Source organism: Gorilla gorilla, chromosome 8 (genome assembly GCF_029281585.2).
Source record: "Gorilla gorilla gorilla isolate KB3781 chromosome 8, NHGRI_mGorGor1-v2.1_pri, whole genome shotgun sequence".
Classification (NCBI taxonomy): domain Eukaryota; kingdom Metazoa; phylum Chordata; class Mammalia; order Primates; family Hominidae; genus Gorilla; species Gorilla gorilla.
In genome coordinates, this window is record NC_073232.2 from 101,750,760 (window position 1) to 101,766,911 (window position 16,152).

A 16,152-nucleotide genomic window follows, 5' to 3' on the forward strand; every position below is an offset into this window, starting at 1 on the left:
GCCAAGCATAGTGGCTCATGCCTGTAATCCCAGCATTTTGGGAGGCCACGATGGGCGGAACAATATTTAAGGTTTAGAAAAATATTTGTGCCCAGGTGTTGGAGACCAGCCTGGGCAACATGGCAAAACCCCGCCTCTACAAAAAATAAATTAATTAGCCCGACATGGTGGTGCACGCATATAGTCCCAGCCACTCAGGAGGCTGAGGTGGGAGGATCGCTTGAGCCGTGAAGGTTGAGGCTGCAGTGAGCTGTCATCTCACCACTGTACTCCAACCTGAGCGACAGAGTGAGACCCTGTCTCAAAAACAAAACAAAACAAAACAAAAATCAAAATCAATGCAAAAGATAAATTATGGACGGGATATTGAGGTTTCGAATACAGACATTAACTCAATAAGGGTAAGGCCCGTGTCTGTTTTCTTTATTGTTATATTGACAGTACTTTGAACAAAGTCTGGCTCTTACAGTTGTTTGTCAATATTTGCTGAATGAATTCAAAGGGGACAAAATGTTTAAGGTATGGGTGTTTGACATTTTCTGCCTAGATCCCCAATACCACTCTCGTCTTTATTGGGTCCTTATTACACAAAGCACCATTGGCAAAGGTATGGAAGAGAAGCAGTCTCCTACAATTGTGGGTAAGAGTGGATTTTTAAAGCTATTTGGCAATATCCGTCAAAACTTAAAATGTATATAGATTTTAGCTCCAAATTTCTCAGTTTACACCCAACAGAAATAACAGCATAGCATTGCAGTGTTGCTTGTTGAATCAAAAGACTGGAGTGGAAGCAGGGACTTCAGTTTCCGCCTGTAATCCCATCACCTTGGGAGGCAGAGGCGGGCGCATCCCTCGAGATCACGACTGGGTGACACAGTGAGACGCTATCTCAAACAAACAAACAAACAAACAAACAAACAAACAGTTAAACGGGCAGCATGCGAACTCAGCGTACTCAGAGAAGCAGATAAAAGCCGAGACCAACGTGAAGGAGCCCAGCTGCAAATTCAACTCCGAAAGACCCTGGACTCCGCAAACGTCTGGCCGCGGCTCTTGAGCTCTTCTATTAAGTTTCGGTTTCTGAAGCTTACGTTTAGTTTCCATTTCTTAAGTTTCGGTTTCTGAGCGCTCGGCATCTGATTCAATTTCCAGTTTCCTGTTCTTGCTGGGGCTCTGGTCTGTCCTTTAACAAAGACACGCCGCGCGGCCGAGGCCCAGGGCTGCAGAGGCCTGGCGCGCGGGCGCGCACGCGCACGCGCACGCCCACCGCGCGGCTTCCCGCGGTCCCTGGTGCTGAGGAGAGAGAGAGCCCGGGGACTGCGCCGCCCGGACGGCCTGCAGAGCGCTGCCGTCATGAGGTAAGGGTTTTCCTCTGCCTCTCCTCCCAAGCCCTGCGTCGGCCTTTGTTTCAAACCGGGCTTCTTTTATTCATTTCCAGCGCAGTTCTGCGGCCTTTTCAGGGGCGGAGCCCCTCGCGCCCAGCAACCGGGCATCTGCGTTGGGGACCCTCCCCGGGCGCTCTGTCCCGGCGCGCGGCGTCTGAAGTCGGGCCTGTCGGGGAGGGTGGCCGAGTGGACGCTTCTCCGGAGTCCGGTCCCTCCCGAGCGCCTAAGAAAGCCGGTCAGGGAGGAGGAACAGGAGATGCTCTCCGGGAGCCTGTCCCATCCCTGGCGTCTGCGGTCGGGACTGTCAGGGTATGTGCCGGGCGACGCTCCCCGGGGAGGCCTGTCCATCCATCGCGACCCGACGGCTCTTCTCGGCAGCGGCGACGGTGACCATGCTGGGCCCGCGGCCGCCGCCTCCGGGAAACTGGTCAGCGCCTGCAGAGCCCCCAGGCGCTGTTCGGGGGCAGCTGCTACGTGCCACGGGTCTCCTTAGGCCTGTCGCGTGCCTCTCTTTCCAGCTGCCATTCCCTCGGTGTGGCATACGCGGTTTCGCCGCAGCCCTCCAGGCGTCATATTCGCCTGCCACTGCCAGTTTGCGTTTCTGATTTCTGGGTCTGAGTTCTTCCCTTACCGGGAGCTACCTCTGTACCAAGCACAGATTGTTATCGTCCCACCCAATCCGCTGTTTTATGAGGATTTCTTTATCTGTCTCCTTTACTGATTTAGTATGATGGCGTCCTTTTCTTGATCATTTTGTATCCCCAGGGGCTAGCACCCTGCCCTGCACGTGGTTAGTGAACCTTCCGCATTTAATGAGTTGAGGAATGAGATGTTAAGGTCCTGGGCTCTAAAAGCAGATAGTCCCTTGTTCTAAATCCTGACTGAACTCCTACTAGTTGAGTGATCCCAAAGTTTCTCAAACTCTGTGAGTCTGTTCCTTATTTGTAAAAATTAATGGTGTCCATCTCTTGGGACTGTGGAAAAGGACAGTAATAAATCCTATCAGTTGACTGCTTAGCACATAATACTTGCACAATAAATGTTAATTATTCCCATTATAAGTTTTAAAAAAAGTTTAAGTGCCACCCACACATCTAACTTTATTTTTGAGACGGAGTCTCGCCCTGTCACCCAGGCTGTAGTGTAATGGCTCCATCTCGGCTCACTGCAACCTCCGCCTCCCGGGTTCAAGCGATTCTCCTGCCTCAGCTTCCCGTGTAGTTGGGATTACAGGCGTGTGCCACCACGCCTGGCTAATTTTTTGTATCTTTAGTAGAGACGCGGGTTTCACCATGTTGACCGGGCTGGTCTCGAATTCCTGACCTCGTGGTCCACCCGCCTCAGCCTCCCAAAGTGCTGGGATTACAGGCGTGAGCCACAACGCCTGGCCACATCTAACATTTGTAAGAAAGGAGAGTGCTATCAGGAAGGGGCTTGAAAACAACAACAACAAAAAACAACAACAACAACAAAAAAAAACAAAAAACAAAAAGACGGTGGCGTGCACGGTATGTATGCAGGATGGGGAGGAAAAGGGCTCAGCCCCATTGGGGACTGTCTCCCAAGGACAATGAAAGACTGCTTCTTCCTAGCAGAAGAACAGAATTACCGAAAAATACATCTTACCTCTTCTGATGCAATAGCTTCTCTCTTATCAGCTTCCCAAAGTTACAAAATTAAGTAGACAAAGTTTAAACAATAAAAATTCTCATGGTGTCCAGTTGTGCATAAATTCCAGAGCCTGGACAAACCACGTCAGTACCTGATTGAATGTCCCTTTGAGATCTTACAACCATATCCATAATACCTGAGCAGCCCTCCTCATCCTCCTTGGGCTGGGCTGGTAGAGACCTTCAAAACAGGTGTTTGTTTTAGGCAGGGGGCTGGTAAAGCCATGTTGTTGTGGATTTAAGCAGGCTGTAAGGACATGGCATGTCTTGCCCATATTTTTGATACAATTACACTAGAGAAAGGAACAATTACCAAGGAGCAATTTTACCAGGTTTCCTAGTCAGGATCAGTACTCATAATACAAAAATGGAATTTTCATATTAATTATTGAATATGTATATATTCATTCCTAATTTTCAATGGTTTAGTGATTGCCAAAAGGAAATAGATACATGTAATACAGAAAGCTCTGTCATCTCTCCAGAACTGTTTTTGCAATAAATAGTGAGAATTTAAATGAAATATTTCTAGGACATAACTGTATATAGAAGAAACTCTAGTATAAAGTTATGGGAACCTAATGTTTTAACTGTAAGATCAAATAGGGATAAAATTAGTTGTTATGCAAAGAACAATATTTAAGGTTTAGAAAATTATTTCTTGTATTTCTTCAAAAATTAAAAAGTATTTTATCTTTGACAGTGAAATTCATAAGGACACCTTGAAGGCCATTCTGTTGGAGTTAGAATGTCATTTTACATGGAATTTACTTAAGGAAGACATTGATCTGTTTGAGGTAGAAGATACAATTGGGCAACAGCTTGAATTTCTTACCACAAAATCTAGACTTGCTCTTTATAACCTATTGGCCTATGTGAAACACCTAAAAGGCCAAAATAAAGACGCCCTTGAGTGCTTGAAACAAGCAGAAGAAATAATCCAGCAAGAACACTCAGACAAAGAAGAAGTACGAAGCCTGGTCACTTGGGGAAACTATGCCTGGGTGTATTATCACATGGACCAGCTTGAAGAAGCTCAGAAGTATACAGGTAAGATAGGGAATGTCTGTAAGAAATTGTTCAGTCCTTCTAACTACAAGTTGGAGTGTCCTGAGACTGACTGTGAGAAAGGCTGGGCACTCTTGAAATTTGGAGGAAAGTATTATCAAAAGGCTAAAGCGGCTTTTGAGAAGGCTCTGGAAGTGGAGCCTGACAATCCAGAATTTAACATCGGCTATGCTATCACAGTGTATCGGCTGGATGATTCTGATAGAGAAGGGTCTGTAAAGAGCTTTTCTCTGGGGCCTTTGAGAAAGGCTGTTACCCTGAACCCAGATAACAGCTACATTAAGGTTTTTCTGGCACTGAAGCTTCAAGATGTACATGCAGAAGCTGAAGGGGAAAAGTATATTGAAGAAATCCTGGACCAAATATCATCCCAGCCTTACGTCCTTCGTTATGCAGCCAAGTTCTATAGGAGAAAAAATTCCTGGAACAAAGCTCTCGAACTTTTAAAAAAGGCCTTGGAGGTGACACCAACTTCCTCTTTCCTGCATCACCAGATGGGACTTTGCTACAGGGCACAAATGATCCAAATCAAGAAGGCCACACACAACAGACCTAAAGGAAAGGATAAACTAAAGGTTGATGAGCTGATTTCATCTGCTATATTTCATTTCAAAGCAGCCATGGAACGAGACTCTATGTTTGCATTTGCCTACACAGACCTGGCCAACATGTATGCTGAAGGAGGCCAGTATAGCAATGCTGAGGACATTTTCCGGAAAGCTCTTCGTCTGGAGAACATAACCGATGATCACAAACATCAGATCCATTACCACTATGGCCGCTTTCAGGAATTTCACCGTAAATCAGAAAATACTGCCATCCATCATTATTTAGAAGCCTTAAAGGTCAAAGACAGATCACCCCTTCGCACCAAACTGACAAGTGCTCTGAAGAAATTGTCTACCAAGAGACTTTGTCACAATGCTTTAGATGTGCAGAGTTTAAGTGCCCTAGGGTTTGTTTACAAGCTGGAAGGAGAAAAGAGGCAAGCTGCTGAGTACTATGAGAAGGCACAAAAGATAGATCCAGAAAATGCAGAATTCCTGACTGCTCTCTGTGAGCTCCGACTTTCCATTTAAATACATACTCTAGGAAATTAGCTCTAAGTTTTTCCCTTCATTTTGGGTTCTCCTGTTTGTTTTTTTTTTTATTGTTTTAATCCCTTGTTTATTATAGAGCTAATATTTATTGAATAGTTATTGTGTACCAAGCATTGTGCTAAATACTTTATATGCATTATGATGAATCTTGTGCGGTTTTCTTTCTTTTTTTCTTTTTAATTAAAATACTATAATCCATTGAGAAATAGCAATATTCTAGCTATTGTAACTTCTAAAAATGGTATGGCCGTTAGATCTGTGCTTTTTATCTCTGCTCTTTGAATTTCTTATATTATATAGTAAATATTCCTACGTAAACCTTTGATACCTAGATCAGGAATACTCTTCCAGGAGTACAAAATTACATTATTGATAGTTAAGCTCTTAATTGTGTAGCTTGCAAAAGACAGCACTTTTTAGTTACAGATGTTTTGACTTTGATGAGGATATTTAGCTATCAATCTAATAGTCACCTAAAATATCTTTTTGGTTGGAAAAAAGTTTATAATAAAAAAGTTTGTCATCTCTAGTGACTTCAATAAAAGAAAAAACTAGAAGAGGAGAAAAAGGATTTCCTCAAATTTTAAATATGTAACTTCAGGGATTCAATCCCCAAATGTTTATTAAGTAACTAGAAATAATTAGGTGGAAAAAAATGAATAATGGAAAATAGTGAGTCTCAAATTGTTCTCTTTTTTTTTTAACTAAAACAAATCTGCAATGAATCTAGATGCAATTAATTTTATTCCTTCCAACTAAAATTACAATATTTTTAGGTTAAAATTATTGAGATATAAAGCAGCCATTGGGAAATTGGGAGAAATGATAAACAAATGGAAAAAGAAGATGTCCCTAACCTACACCCATAGATTACCAAGGTTTCAGTGTACTAGTTTTGAATCTGTTCTGAATGGAGTTTTTATACCCTCAATTTCTGGCCTTTGGCTATTTTAGCATTTCAAAGTGACTTCTATGAAGCTTTTTTTTTAATGTGAAATTTTCAGAATGTTGTTTTTTTCATGTAGATACTCCAGGAAGAGTTCAGCACTGCTTTCAGTTTTAATATCCACCTTGAGGGGTCGCTTCTTGAGGGCTCTTATCCCAGGGGACTTTTTAATTCGGATGTTACTTAATGTGGCTTCTCTAATGTAGTTTCTTTGATTACCGACTACACAATTATGTACCATCACAGTATTAGTGGAAAAGTACCATGTGATTTAATTCTCCATTCCTCCAATGTAACTCTTAAAATTATTATGTGTGTGTGTGTGTGTGTTTTACTTTTTGTTTTTTATCATCTTTAAAATTTCTATTATGGTTTGATTATTATAAAAATAATGAATTCTCACTGTAAATTTCAAAAAAAAAATTACAAAAGTATGTGAATTTAAAAATGAGAGCAGTCCCCTCACCCTACCACAGTTCCACACCCTCAAAGTAAACTTATAACTTATAATTTGATATGTATCCTTCCAGATCTTTTTTCTATGCGTAATCAGACATACATATATACTGCAGTGTATCTCACGTATTAATTTTTAAAAATCTTTTGTTTTACTTAATTCTGTTTTTATTATTATTATTATTTTGTTTGATCTATTAAGGAAGAACAAGGAAGGGAATGATCTTTACTCAAGAATTTCAGAAGGTCAGCACTGAAGTCCTGACCTATCAGTAGACACATTTGTCCCTTTCAAATATTTTAGGATATTCTAGCAAAGCAGGCCATTTCTCCCACCTGAAAGTACATAACTTCTATCACTTGCCACATAATTAAAAAAACTCACATTAAGCGGTTACTCAGACAGTTAATCATAGAAAAGATTATTTGCTTCATCAGTTCATAGAAAAGATTATTTGCTTCATCAGTTAACTTGTTTTTATAAATCAGGGCTGTGTTCATACACAGAAGGGGCCTGAGATATCTGCACTTTAAACAAGCTCCTCCTAGGTGAGGATGCTGTGGCTGTTCTAATTACATTTTGAGTAGTAAGGTCTACAGCATTGTTCCTCAAACTTGGCTACATATTGGAATCACCTAAAAAGTTAAAACAAAACATGGATGTCTGGGTCCCGCCCCATAGAGAATGACTTAATTGGCATGGGGTGCAGTCCAGGCATCATGATTTTTAGATTTCCCAGCTGGAACTTGTGCAGCAAAGTTTGGGAGCTACTGATGTACATGTGAAAAGTAAGTATAAATGGAATAAAATTAATTAGGCTGATAGGCTTAACCCAGGAAATCCTAAGTTCCTTGAATATCCAGTTTGCATTTGGACTCCTCATCATATACTTGGTATATAATACTCTAATAAAAGCTGCCTGAGCTGAATTGTATATTGTCCTGCACCTACCTCTGAAAACTGCCCTTACCAATTGACTCAAAGTCTCTGAAATGGGTCCAAATCCTACTTAGTTAGATGAACTCATCCTGTCAAGCCTGATAAGAATCCTATGATGCCAGGCCCATGTTGTTTTGTTGCCTATTAGACAAACTCATAAATATGCCCAGAAAAGTGGCTGTGATTGCTCTTCAGGGTAATTTGACCCTTCGAAAAAGAAGTGCTGCCTCTCCAAATCTTGAAGGTGCTCTTGGAAACTACTTCATTCAGCACTAAAGGTATGCTCCCTGACTCACAAAAGCTGAGAAAAGCCCTTTCAACAAATGATAAATCAGCTGGCAGAAAAACTGGCTTCCCAGTCATGGAGCTCTTAAAGATATTTGCTTCCTCTCTGGGTGCAGAAATAGTCTTACCAGTTGATCACATGCTATCAGCCAGTTTCAAAAGCAATATAAGCTGTTACTATTCCTTTCTAGATTGAGTCAACGATGCCGATTACTTCAGTTCAGGAACAACCTTGTAGACAACACAGAACTTTAAAATCAGGAGGACCTTGAGAAAATCCCTACTCCAACCAACTTTATTGATATGAAGATTGAGACCAGGACTGGTGATATGACTTAAGGTTTCACAACTAATTTGTGGACCATAATTTCTTTCTCCTGGCTGCTGGTTCAGTAGCACTCATGCCCATTTTACAGTTTCTACCGATAATCATTTGTTGGAGGCAACAAACTCCATTTGTTGGAGTCTGTCAAACTCAATTGACAGAGTTTATCTGGCCATGATGTGACAATGCTTATGTGACATCACCTACAACACAGGCAGGCCCAAGGATAGTCCTTTTATGGAATATGTTCATTACTGAGATTAAGGAACATGACAGAACTATAAAACAATGTGGCATGTTTTCATATAATTGGTGAATTACAAGAAATGAAAATCCATTTGGCCTTGACAATTAGAACAGTCTCCTTTGAGTAGTTCAAGCGTAATAACATTGTAACCCTAATGTGGTAGCAATGAGAAGCACCTCTCAGATCTCTAGCTACAAGGATTATAATTGTCTGAAGGTCCCATCTCTGCACATTGAAATCTATCACTACATTTACACTGAGGCCATGCTTCCCAGTGTGGCAAGGTTACTAAGTCATGTCCTCTCCTGAGAGATGCAGTACTCCTCTGATGAGCAATTTAAACTCAAGGACTCCCCACCAGCCTTGCCAAATATTCCTTAAAACAATACTGTAATCTAAGATGTTTTTACCCAACTTTTATTCCTTCTGTCTCTCCTACATATGGGGTCAGACCTGCATCACAGTTGGATGGCTCTCCCAGCCTCTGTCTGCTCTCTTCCCGTTTTTTCTCAGAGGTGTTTCATTACATTTCTTGCATGTTCAACATCCCATCTTGGATCAAACTGACACATCTAGTGAAAGAAATTTAATTAGAGGACTCTAATTGGCAGTAGGTGAATAATGTTTACATAATATAAATGTCATTTATTGTTCTTCAACTTTCTGGATGAGTAATTATGATTAAAGAACAAAACATGGCTGGATGTGGTGATGCATGCCTGTAATCCCAGCACTTTGTGAGGCTAAGGCGGACAGGTTGCTTGAGGCAGGAGTTCAAGACCAGTCTGGTCGACATGGCAAAACCCCATCTCTACTAAAATTACAAAACTTAGGTAGGCATGGTGGCACATACCTGTAATCCCAGCTACTTGGGAGGCTGAGGCACATGAATCACTTGAACCCAAGAGGCAGAGGTTGCAGTGAGCCAAGATCACATCATTGCACTCCTCCAACCTGGGCGACAAGAGTGAGACTCTGTCTAATGAATAAATAAATAAATAAATAAATAAATCTTTCCAATGTTATAATATTTGATTTGGAAAAGAGAATGGGGAAGAGGGGTAAGGGAAATTGTCTTAGTTTCTGGTGTGCTGCTATAATAGAATACCTAAGACTGAGTAATTTTAACAAGCAGAAATTTATTTCTCACAGTTCTGGAGACTGGAAGTTCAAGATCAAGGAGCTGGCAGGTTTGGTGTCTGGTGAGGGCCTGGTCTCTGCTTCCAAGATGTCACCTTGAATGCTGCACCCTCTCGAAGGGAGGAACTCTGTTCCTCACATGGCAGAAGAGCAGAAGAGAGCAAGAACTCACTCCTGCAAGCCCTTTTCATAAGACCATTAGTCTAGTCATGTGGGCAGAGCCCTCAGGAACATCTCTCCCTAGGCCTCACCTCTCAATACTGTTGCATCGGAGATTAAGCTTCCAATCTATGAATTTGGAGGAGACAAAAACATTCAAACCATAGCAGAAGAATAGAGACTCAAAAGATACAGTTAAGGTTTTATGGAGTAAGAATTAAATATGTTAGTATAACTTATAAAACAAATAAGTAAAAATTGAGTTGTGGGATGAGAAGAGTTCTTTAAATTCAGTTAATTAAATCGTAACAACATAGCAGAAAACCAATAGATAAAGTCTATATTAAATGGATCAAAAAATAACATTATAAAACATACCATCACAGATTGGGATAGCCCCTTCTCACAAAACTAACTTTCTTCCTCTTTCTATCCCTTCAGAACAACATAGCAAGTGTATATTTAAAACAAGTTTATCACTTAGCTTTCTGCTCATACATCCCCTCTCTTTCTGCTTATACATCCCCTTTTCTCCCAGGACTCCAGCCTCCACATTCCTCTCTACTTCTCTTCTGAGCCAAAGTTCCCTGCCTCACTGGGATGTGGTTTCTTCTTCTTTAGCTTTCTCTTTTTCTGAGATCAAGCCACACACACTGGATCCCAAACCAACCGCAACTACCCCCTTCTTCAGAAACTTCATATTTACTAAGTTGAATTTGTTCATTCAACATTTTGTATTTCACTTTGAGGAATAAAACAGCATCTAATTACTAGAAATGTACTAGAAATGCCATGTATATATTCCCAAAACTGTCTGAACTGAGGGGTTCCTCTGTAAGTGATGAACTGGATTTCTCAATACCTCCTTTCATGATGGCACCTAGCTGAGTAACTAAAGAAATAATGAAGGTGACATGAATAAGCTTTGGGAAAGCCATGCCTCAATGGGAGCACACAGGTGCCTCAGAGACAACAAACTCTGAAGGGCAAGCATAGATTGAGGCCACTTGGATTGAACACTTAACATAGAATACTAGTGTTCTTGACTCTGGTGATGCAATGATAATTATAGCTAACTCTTACATAGTACACAATATCTGCCGGGTGCTGTTCTAAGTGCAGGGCATGTAGTAATCTTGTAAAATCCTTACAAACCCCCCTAAAATAGGCATTTTTATTCTTTCCTTTCGCACATGAGTAATTAGGATTTAGACACAATAAGCAAGCCCAAGGTCGCATACCTAATAAGAGGTGGGAAAAGGATTCAAACTCTGGGTGTCTGGTTCTAGAATCTAGCACTTAACTACTATATAATACTTTCTAAATAGTCTTAAAATTTGGAATGAAGGATATGGGAAGATAGGACCAAATCTTTACAGACCAGAGGAGAGAGATTCTAGAGGATCGCACCAAGCCCACATTCTACAATCATAGGTCACCAGACACTATTGTACACAGAACCCCGAAATTCCCTGGAAGGAACTAGGAAAGGGAACTATTTGTGTACATTAGCTGCCTCTTGATGCTGGGATTAAAAGCTGTTCTGAAACCCCAGGGAGAATGACCTAAGAAACTGATGGACTCCATCTAAGTGAGGGTTTGTTTCCAGAATTGGATTTTGGAATTCAAAGATTTGGAATAAATTCCTCAAAAAAAGGAAGCCACGTATTTTGGAAGACTGAAGAACCAGTAAACAATTAGAAGCCAGAACATGTACCCAGTCCTTTGTCCTTGGAAGGAAGGATATATCCCTTGTGCACACACCAACCAGCATCAGACCCTCACCCAGTGTGGAGAGCAAAATAAGAAGTCAAGGAGATAGTTTGATATGGTCATTCCACAATGTATACATATTTTAAAACATCATGTTGTACATGATAAATATACATGATTTTTATTTGTCAATTTAAAAAGGAAAGGGAAGGGGAGGGGAGGGGATGGGGAGGGGTGGAGGGCGCTGGAACACATGTAACAACTAGGGCTGGGGTCACCTGCGCTTTAACATCCCCTGAGTTTGCCTTGAGCCTCCAGGCCATGGACTTTGGAATGTGGCTGCGAGTCCCTAATTCTATTAAATATTAATTTTGTTCAAGAGTAACTTCATCTCTTTTCACATGCTTTTCCTTTCCATACCACATCAACTCCAGCAAATCTCACCAAAGCAAACAAACAACAACAAATATAAAAACCAAAACACCAAAACTAAAATCACTTACAGGTTATTTCTATATAAAAACCCTTTATTGAGAAGATCTTAGGAGACAGAAGAATCTACAACTTTAAAGTTAATATTAGGTAATCTCTGTTTTTCAGAAAGAAAAAGGGAGAGAAGTGAGAGGGAGGGATATTGGGAGAGGGGAGACAGAAAGGAAACAAAAAAGAGGAATGGAGGGAGCAAAGAAAGAAGAAAAGAAGGAAAGATCCCCAACCATTTATTGATATTCCTGCCTCTTTCTGTGATTCTGAGCTTTGCCTATTTCCCTGTGTCTCTTCTCCCTTCAAAACCGTTCTTCCATTTTTCTTAAACAGAGCAATTCAGTTCTAACTCTTATCCTCATACTCAGTCACAAACCCAACTATGAGTTGCTTAGTTCTTAGTTCTACATAAGAACTTTCATTTTAACATGATCCACTCTCCTTTGAAAGCAATTTCAGTTATAAATAAATAGAATCCCCACATGATTTCACATGCACTACACATTTAAAGTAAATTTAATCACTAACTTTGTCATATTTGCTGTACAGTATAATCCGATATTTGATGTTTTCAAATTGACATGGAATCCATTCTTCTATATCATTTGGTTTCAACATTTTCTAACATTTGGCTTCTGGTATAACTTTGAGATTCTGTGTCTCACACTTTAACTCCTTTATCAACTCACATCAAATAAATTAACACATTAGTAAGGGTCACAGTGGGAACAAGAATGGAAGGCTGACAATCTGGGTTCCTGAGAAAGGCAGAGGACTTCAAATTTTTTTTACATTGTGTTTTACCAATGGCTATCCCTGGTCAAGCCAGTCAAAATCATCATTCATATTAACTTTGATACTCTGTGTTACAGAACTGATATAGGTAACCAAAAGCTAAAAACTGCAACACAGCATCTTTATCCCCGTGTTTATACTTGCAAGAGGAACAGGATAAATGTGGGATGGGTAACGAGCAAGGGGGAGTTGGAAGAGGAGGAAACAATAACAAACTTTAATGTTTGTGCCTTTAACGTGGGCCTTGGGGAGTTGAACAATTGGAGATCCCCTACTCCTGGGAAGTGTTCTTGCTAATTCCAGCAGATGGCAGTGCTGCATAACATGTCAATTTTAAAACTCTGTGCTTAAGGATCCAAGCTTTGGATCCTTAAGAAGAGAATGACACTCTTTACAGTTGAGAGATGAATATTGAATTATAACCCCGTGCCCTGAAAATCCCTGCTTTGTACTTAAGGCAACTGCAATCCCCAAAAGTCCCAGACACCTTTATGGACCCGTCATCGGAACATTTATGTCCACGTGTACTTGGTTCTGCACTGGCCTGAGATGCCTGCTGGAACCTCAAGGAGCCACACAAAGCAGCTGCCTCACATCTCTTTCCCTCACTCCCAGCCTCTTGCCCTGAAAAAAGTAAGGGCTGATTCCAATCTGTTCAATCCTGTCTTCAAATTCCCCAGAATCAAATTTCTTCAACCCATAATGAATTCTTCCTCTCCTAACCCTCAAAGTACTACACATGCCCTTAGCCTCAGGTCAACATTTAATAACTTCTTGGTGTTGTTCTAACCTGAGTTGGTTTCAATTTACCAATTAGGTAGTAAATTTGAGATCATGGAGGGGGTCCTATGTGTATTTTTAATTCTCCACCATATATAACATGGTTCCAGATTCCAAAGAGGTGCTTGATAAATAGTTGGTTGATTAACTCCTTTCACCGTCTCTTAAAAACGTCTGCCAGCATACCGTCTAATTTTCAATAATGCTTTATGAGTTAGGGGCAGCCATAGGTCTGGTCAGGACAAAGATTTCAGTCAGAAACATCTCCTGCACCTAGCAAAACCCTGGCATAAATATTTTGTGTAAAAGCAGTTTGTGTGGTGCCTGTAACTGAAACCCTGTCTTTTCAGGTTTGGGGCATGTGCAATCCACATTTTCCCAACGTTCCAGGGCTCCCTTGTGTGAACAGTTCCTCTTCCCTTGGGTTTCCGTTCATTTGTGCACAACAGCTATTTAATTAAGTCTGTCTGGGTTGAACACAGTAGTATCATTTTTTACATTCAGGCCTCAACCCAAAGTTTGTTATTTAATATCTTTTGATCAACTCTTTTCTTTGCCACTTTTATTCCCTTTCCAAAACCTGCTCCATAATGGTCAATGCTCCAGAGCTTCTACTGTTTTTGTGACACTTCTAACAAGGTGTCCTATTTTGACACACCAAATTAGGAACATCTAATGTATCCTGTCTGTTCTGGGTACAAGAGCAATTTGCACCCAAACAAACCTGCACCCCAACCCTTCAATCCGCCCCACCCTCACTAATGTTACAATTCTCCTTAGCAGTTTTTTCATTTATTTGTTCTTTACACTCATTTATTCATTGACCAAGTATTCATTGAATGCCTACTCTGGGTCAGGCACTGCTCTAAATAGTGAATGAGTCAGTATGATCCCTATCCTCAGAAAGCCTGTGGTTTTGTGGAGCAGATGAAATTTAAAAATAAAAACACACATCAATATATATGATCATAACTAAAAGATGTTCTTTGAAGGAAAATAACAGAATGCTATGAGCATGAAGAATGTGGGTGGTAGTGGTGGGGGAGGGATGTATAATTTAGATAAGGGTAGTGGTGAAAGATGGACTCTCTAGGGCAGTGACATTTAAACTGAGACCCAAAATATGAGAAGAGAGTGATCACAGGGATCAACATATGCAAAATGCCCCAAGGTCAGGGGTATAAAGGGGAGGCTTGGTACTTGGAGGAACTGATAGAAAAACTGGGCGCTAGAGTGTAGTAGAAGATGGGGGATGTAGCCTAACGTCAGGAACTACACCCTGTGAGACCTCGTAGGTCCAGTGTGGGCACTGAATGCTCACACCAGCCCTGTCAGTTCTGCGATTCTGAAAAAGGCTTTGCTCTTCCCTGTTTGAGCTTTAGAAACTTAGGGTCAGAAATCTGGATTCATCCACCTGCACGTGGGCCAGAACCTCAGGTAACCACACAGAAGCTGCCCCCCAACCTTTCTCCCACTCCCGAACTCTTCCCTACCTTGACCTATACCCACACCTTGCTCTGCCCACAGTTGCAAAAATAAGCTATCCAAGAATGAACATAGGTCTTCATCTTTCGTAGGACAAGGTCCTTGAACTCTTCCATCATTACACTGGTCAGTGGGAAAAGGCCTAACTTGTCATCACAAAAGAAACATATTTACGGAAAAATCTGAAAAGGGCTGCATTTGAAATGCTAATTCTAAAGCCTTTTAGTGCCAACTCAACTCAAAAATAAACTGCTTTTTACTTAATTCTAGACCAATCTAAGGTCCCAGATCCCTCAAAAAGACCTCTGACCCTTAAACAATTAAGAGCAATAATGAGAGTCATAATGATCACTCTCATCTAAACCTCAAAATCCCTTTTCATTGGTTTGACTCTCTTGGGTCAGGAGAGAAAAAAAAAAAGCCTCTTTTAACTTATTTAATACAGCCCTGGGCCTCAGGTAGATAGATCCTTAGGGGCTGGGGAGAAAAGGAGAAAATTTTAATCTTCAATTGAGACACTCAAAGCTCATATCAAGAAAGGAGCCCCAATCAGCTTTGTAAGTAATGATGTGGCTCATTAATAGGTGATACTAACCACACATGTCCCCCTTAGCAGGAACAAATTATTCTTGCCAAGTTCAGGCATCCCCTGGCAGCTGAAGGAAACATGAGCTGCCCACATGTTAATATATTTCAAATTGCTTCTCAAGGGAGAAGATAATGGGTAGATAATTGTAGATGTGGGGGGATAGGTACCTTAAGTTCTTTACACTATTCATTCTACTTTTGTATATGTTTGAAAAGTACCATAATGTTTTGTCTTAAATGTCAGTCCTTTTATCATTATTTATATCTTCCCACTCCCCAACCAAATAGTTTTCTGTGCTATGGGACAAAACCTCAGTTATCTGTCATTGGTAGCTGCACTGGCAACAGATATAAAAATCTATTGTTTGACGGAGTTAAAAAAAAAAACAAAAAAAAACCTTTTTTTTTTTTACTCAAACTTTCAAGTGTGAGAAAAGAAACTCAGATATCCACCCTGAATTTGTACTATTTCATTTCAGTAAACAATTTCAGAATTAGACCTACTGGGACCAGGAAGGGGAGTGCCAAATAGACATTACCATTTTCATTATCACTGGCAGTGGTGAAGGCACTTCAAAAAGAACTCA

The 16,152-nt window shown here is 40.8% G+C and overlaps 1 protein-coding gene across 2 annotated transcripts; it reads left to right on the top strand.

Annotated features, from left to right (window-relative positions):
* The first annotated feature begins 1,091 nt into the window (after positions 1-1,091).
* On the top strand, positions 1,092-6,684 carry IFIT5 (interferon induced protein with tetratricopeptide repeats 5). Of its 2 annotated transcripts, none has more exons than XM_019034562.4 (2): positions 1,092-1,358; positions 3,759-6,684. In XM_019034562.4, the coding sequence occupies exons 1-2, from the start codon at positions 1,354-1,356 to the stop codon at positions 5,200-5,202; spliced, it is 1,449 nt and encodes a 482-aa protein (XP_018890107.3). In that variant the 5' UTR covers positions 1,092-1,353; the 3' UTR covers positions 5,203-6,684. The 2 variants fall into 2 exon arrangements, with proteins under 2 accessions (XP_018890107.3, XP_030871198.2); XM_031015338.3 differs by lacking the exon at positions 1,092-1,358 and adding an exon at positions 1,445-1,694.
* Positions 6,685-16,152: the final 9,468 nt, after the last annotated feature.

What these genes read in the sequence shown, in the direction of transcription:
- IFIT5 (XM_031015338.3), top strand. Translation starts at nt 1,642, where the DNA reads ATGCTCTCCGGGAGCCTGTCCCATCCCTGGCGTCTGCGGTCGGGACTG. An exon ending in CTGCGGTCGGGACTGTCAGG is followed by an intron (nt 1,695 to 3,758) that starts GTATGTGCCGGG and finishes TATCTTTGACAG; the next exon opens with TGAAATTCATAAGGACACCT.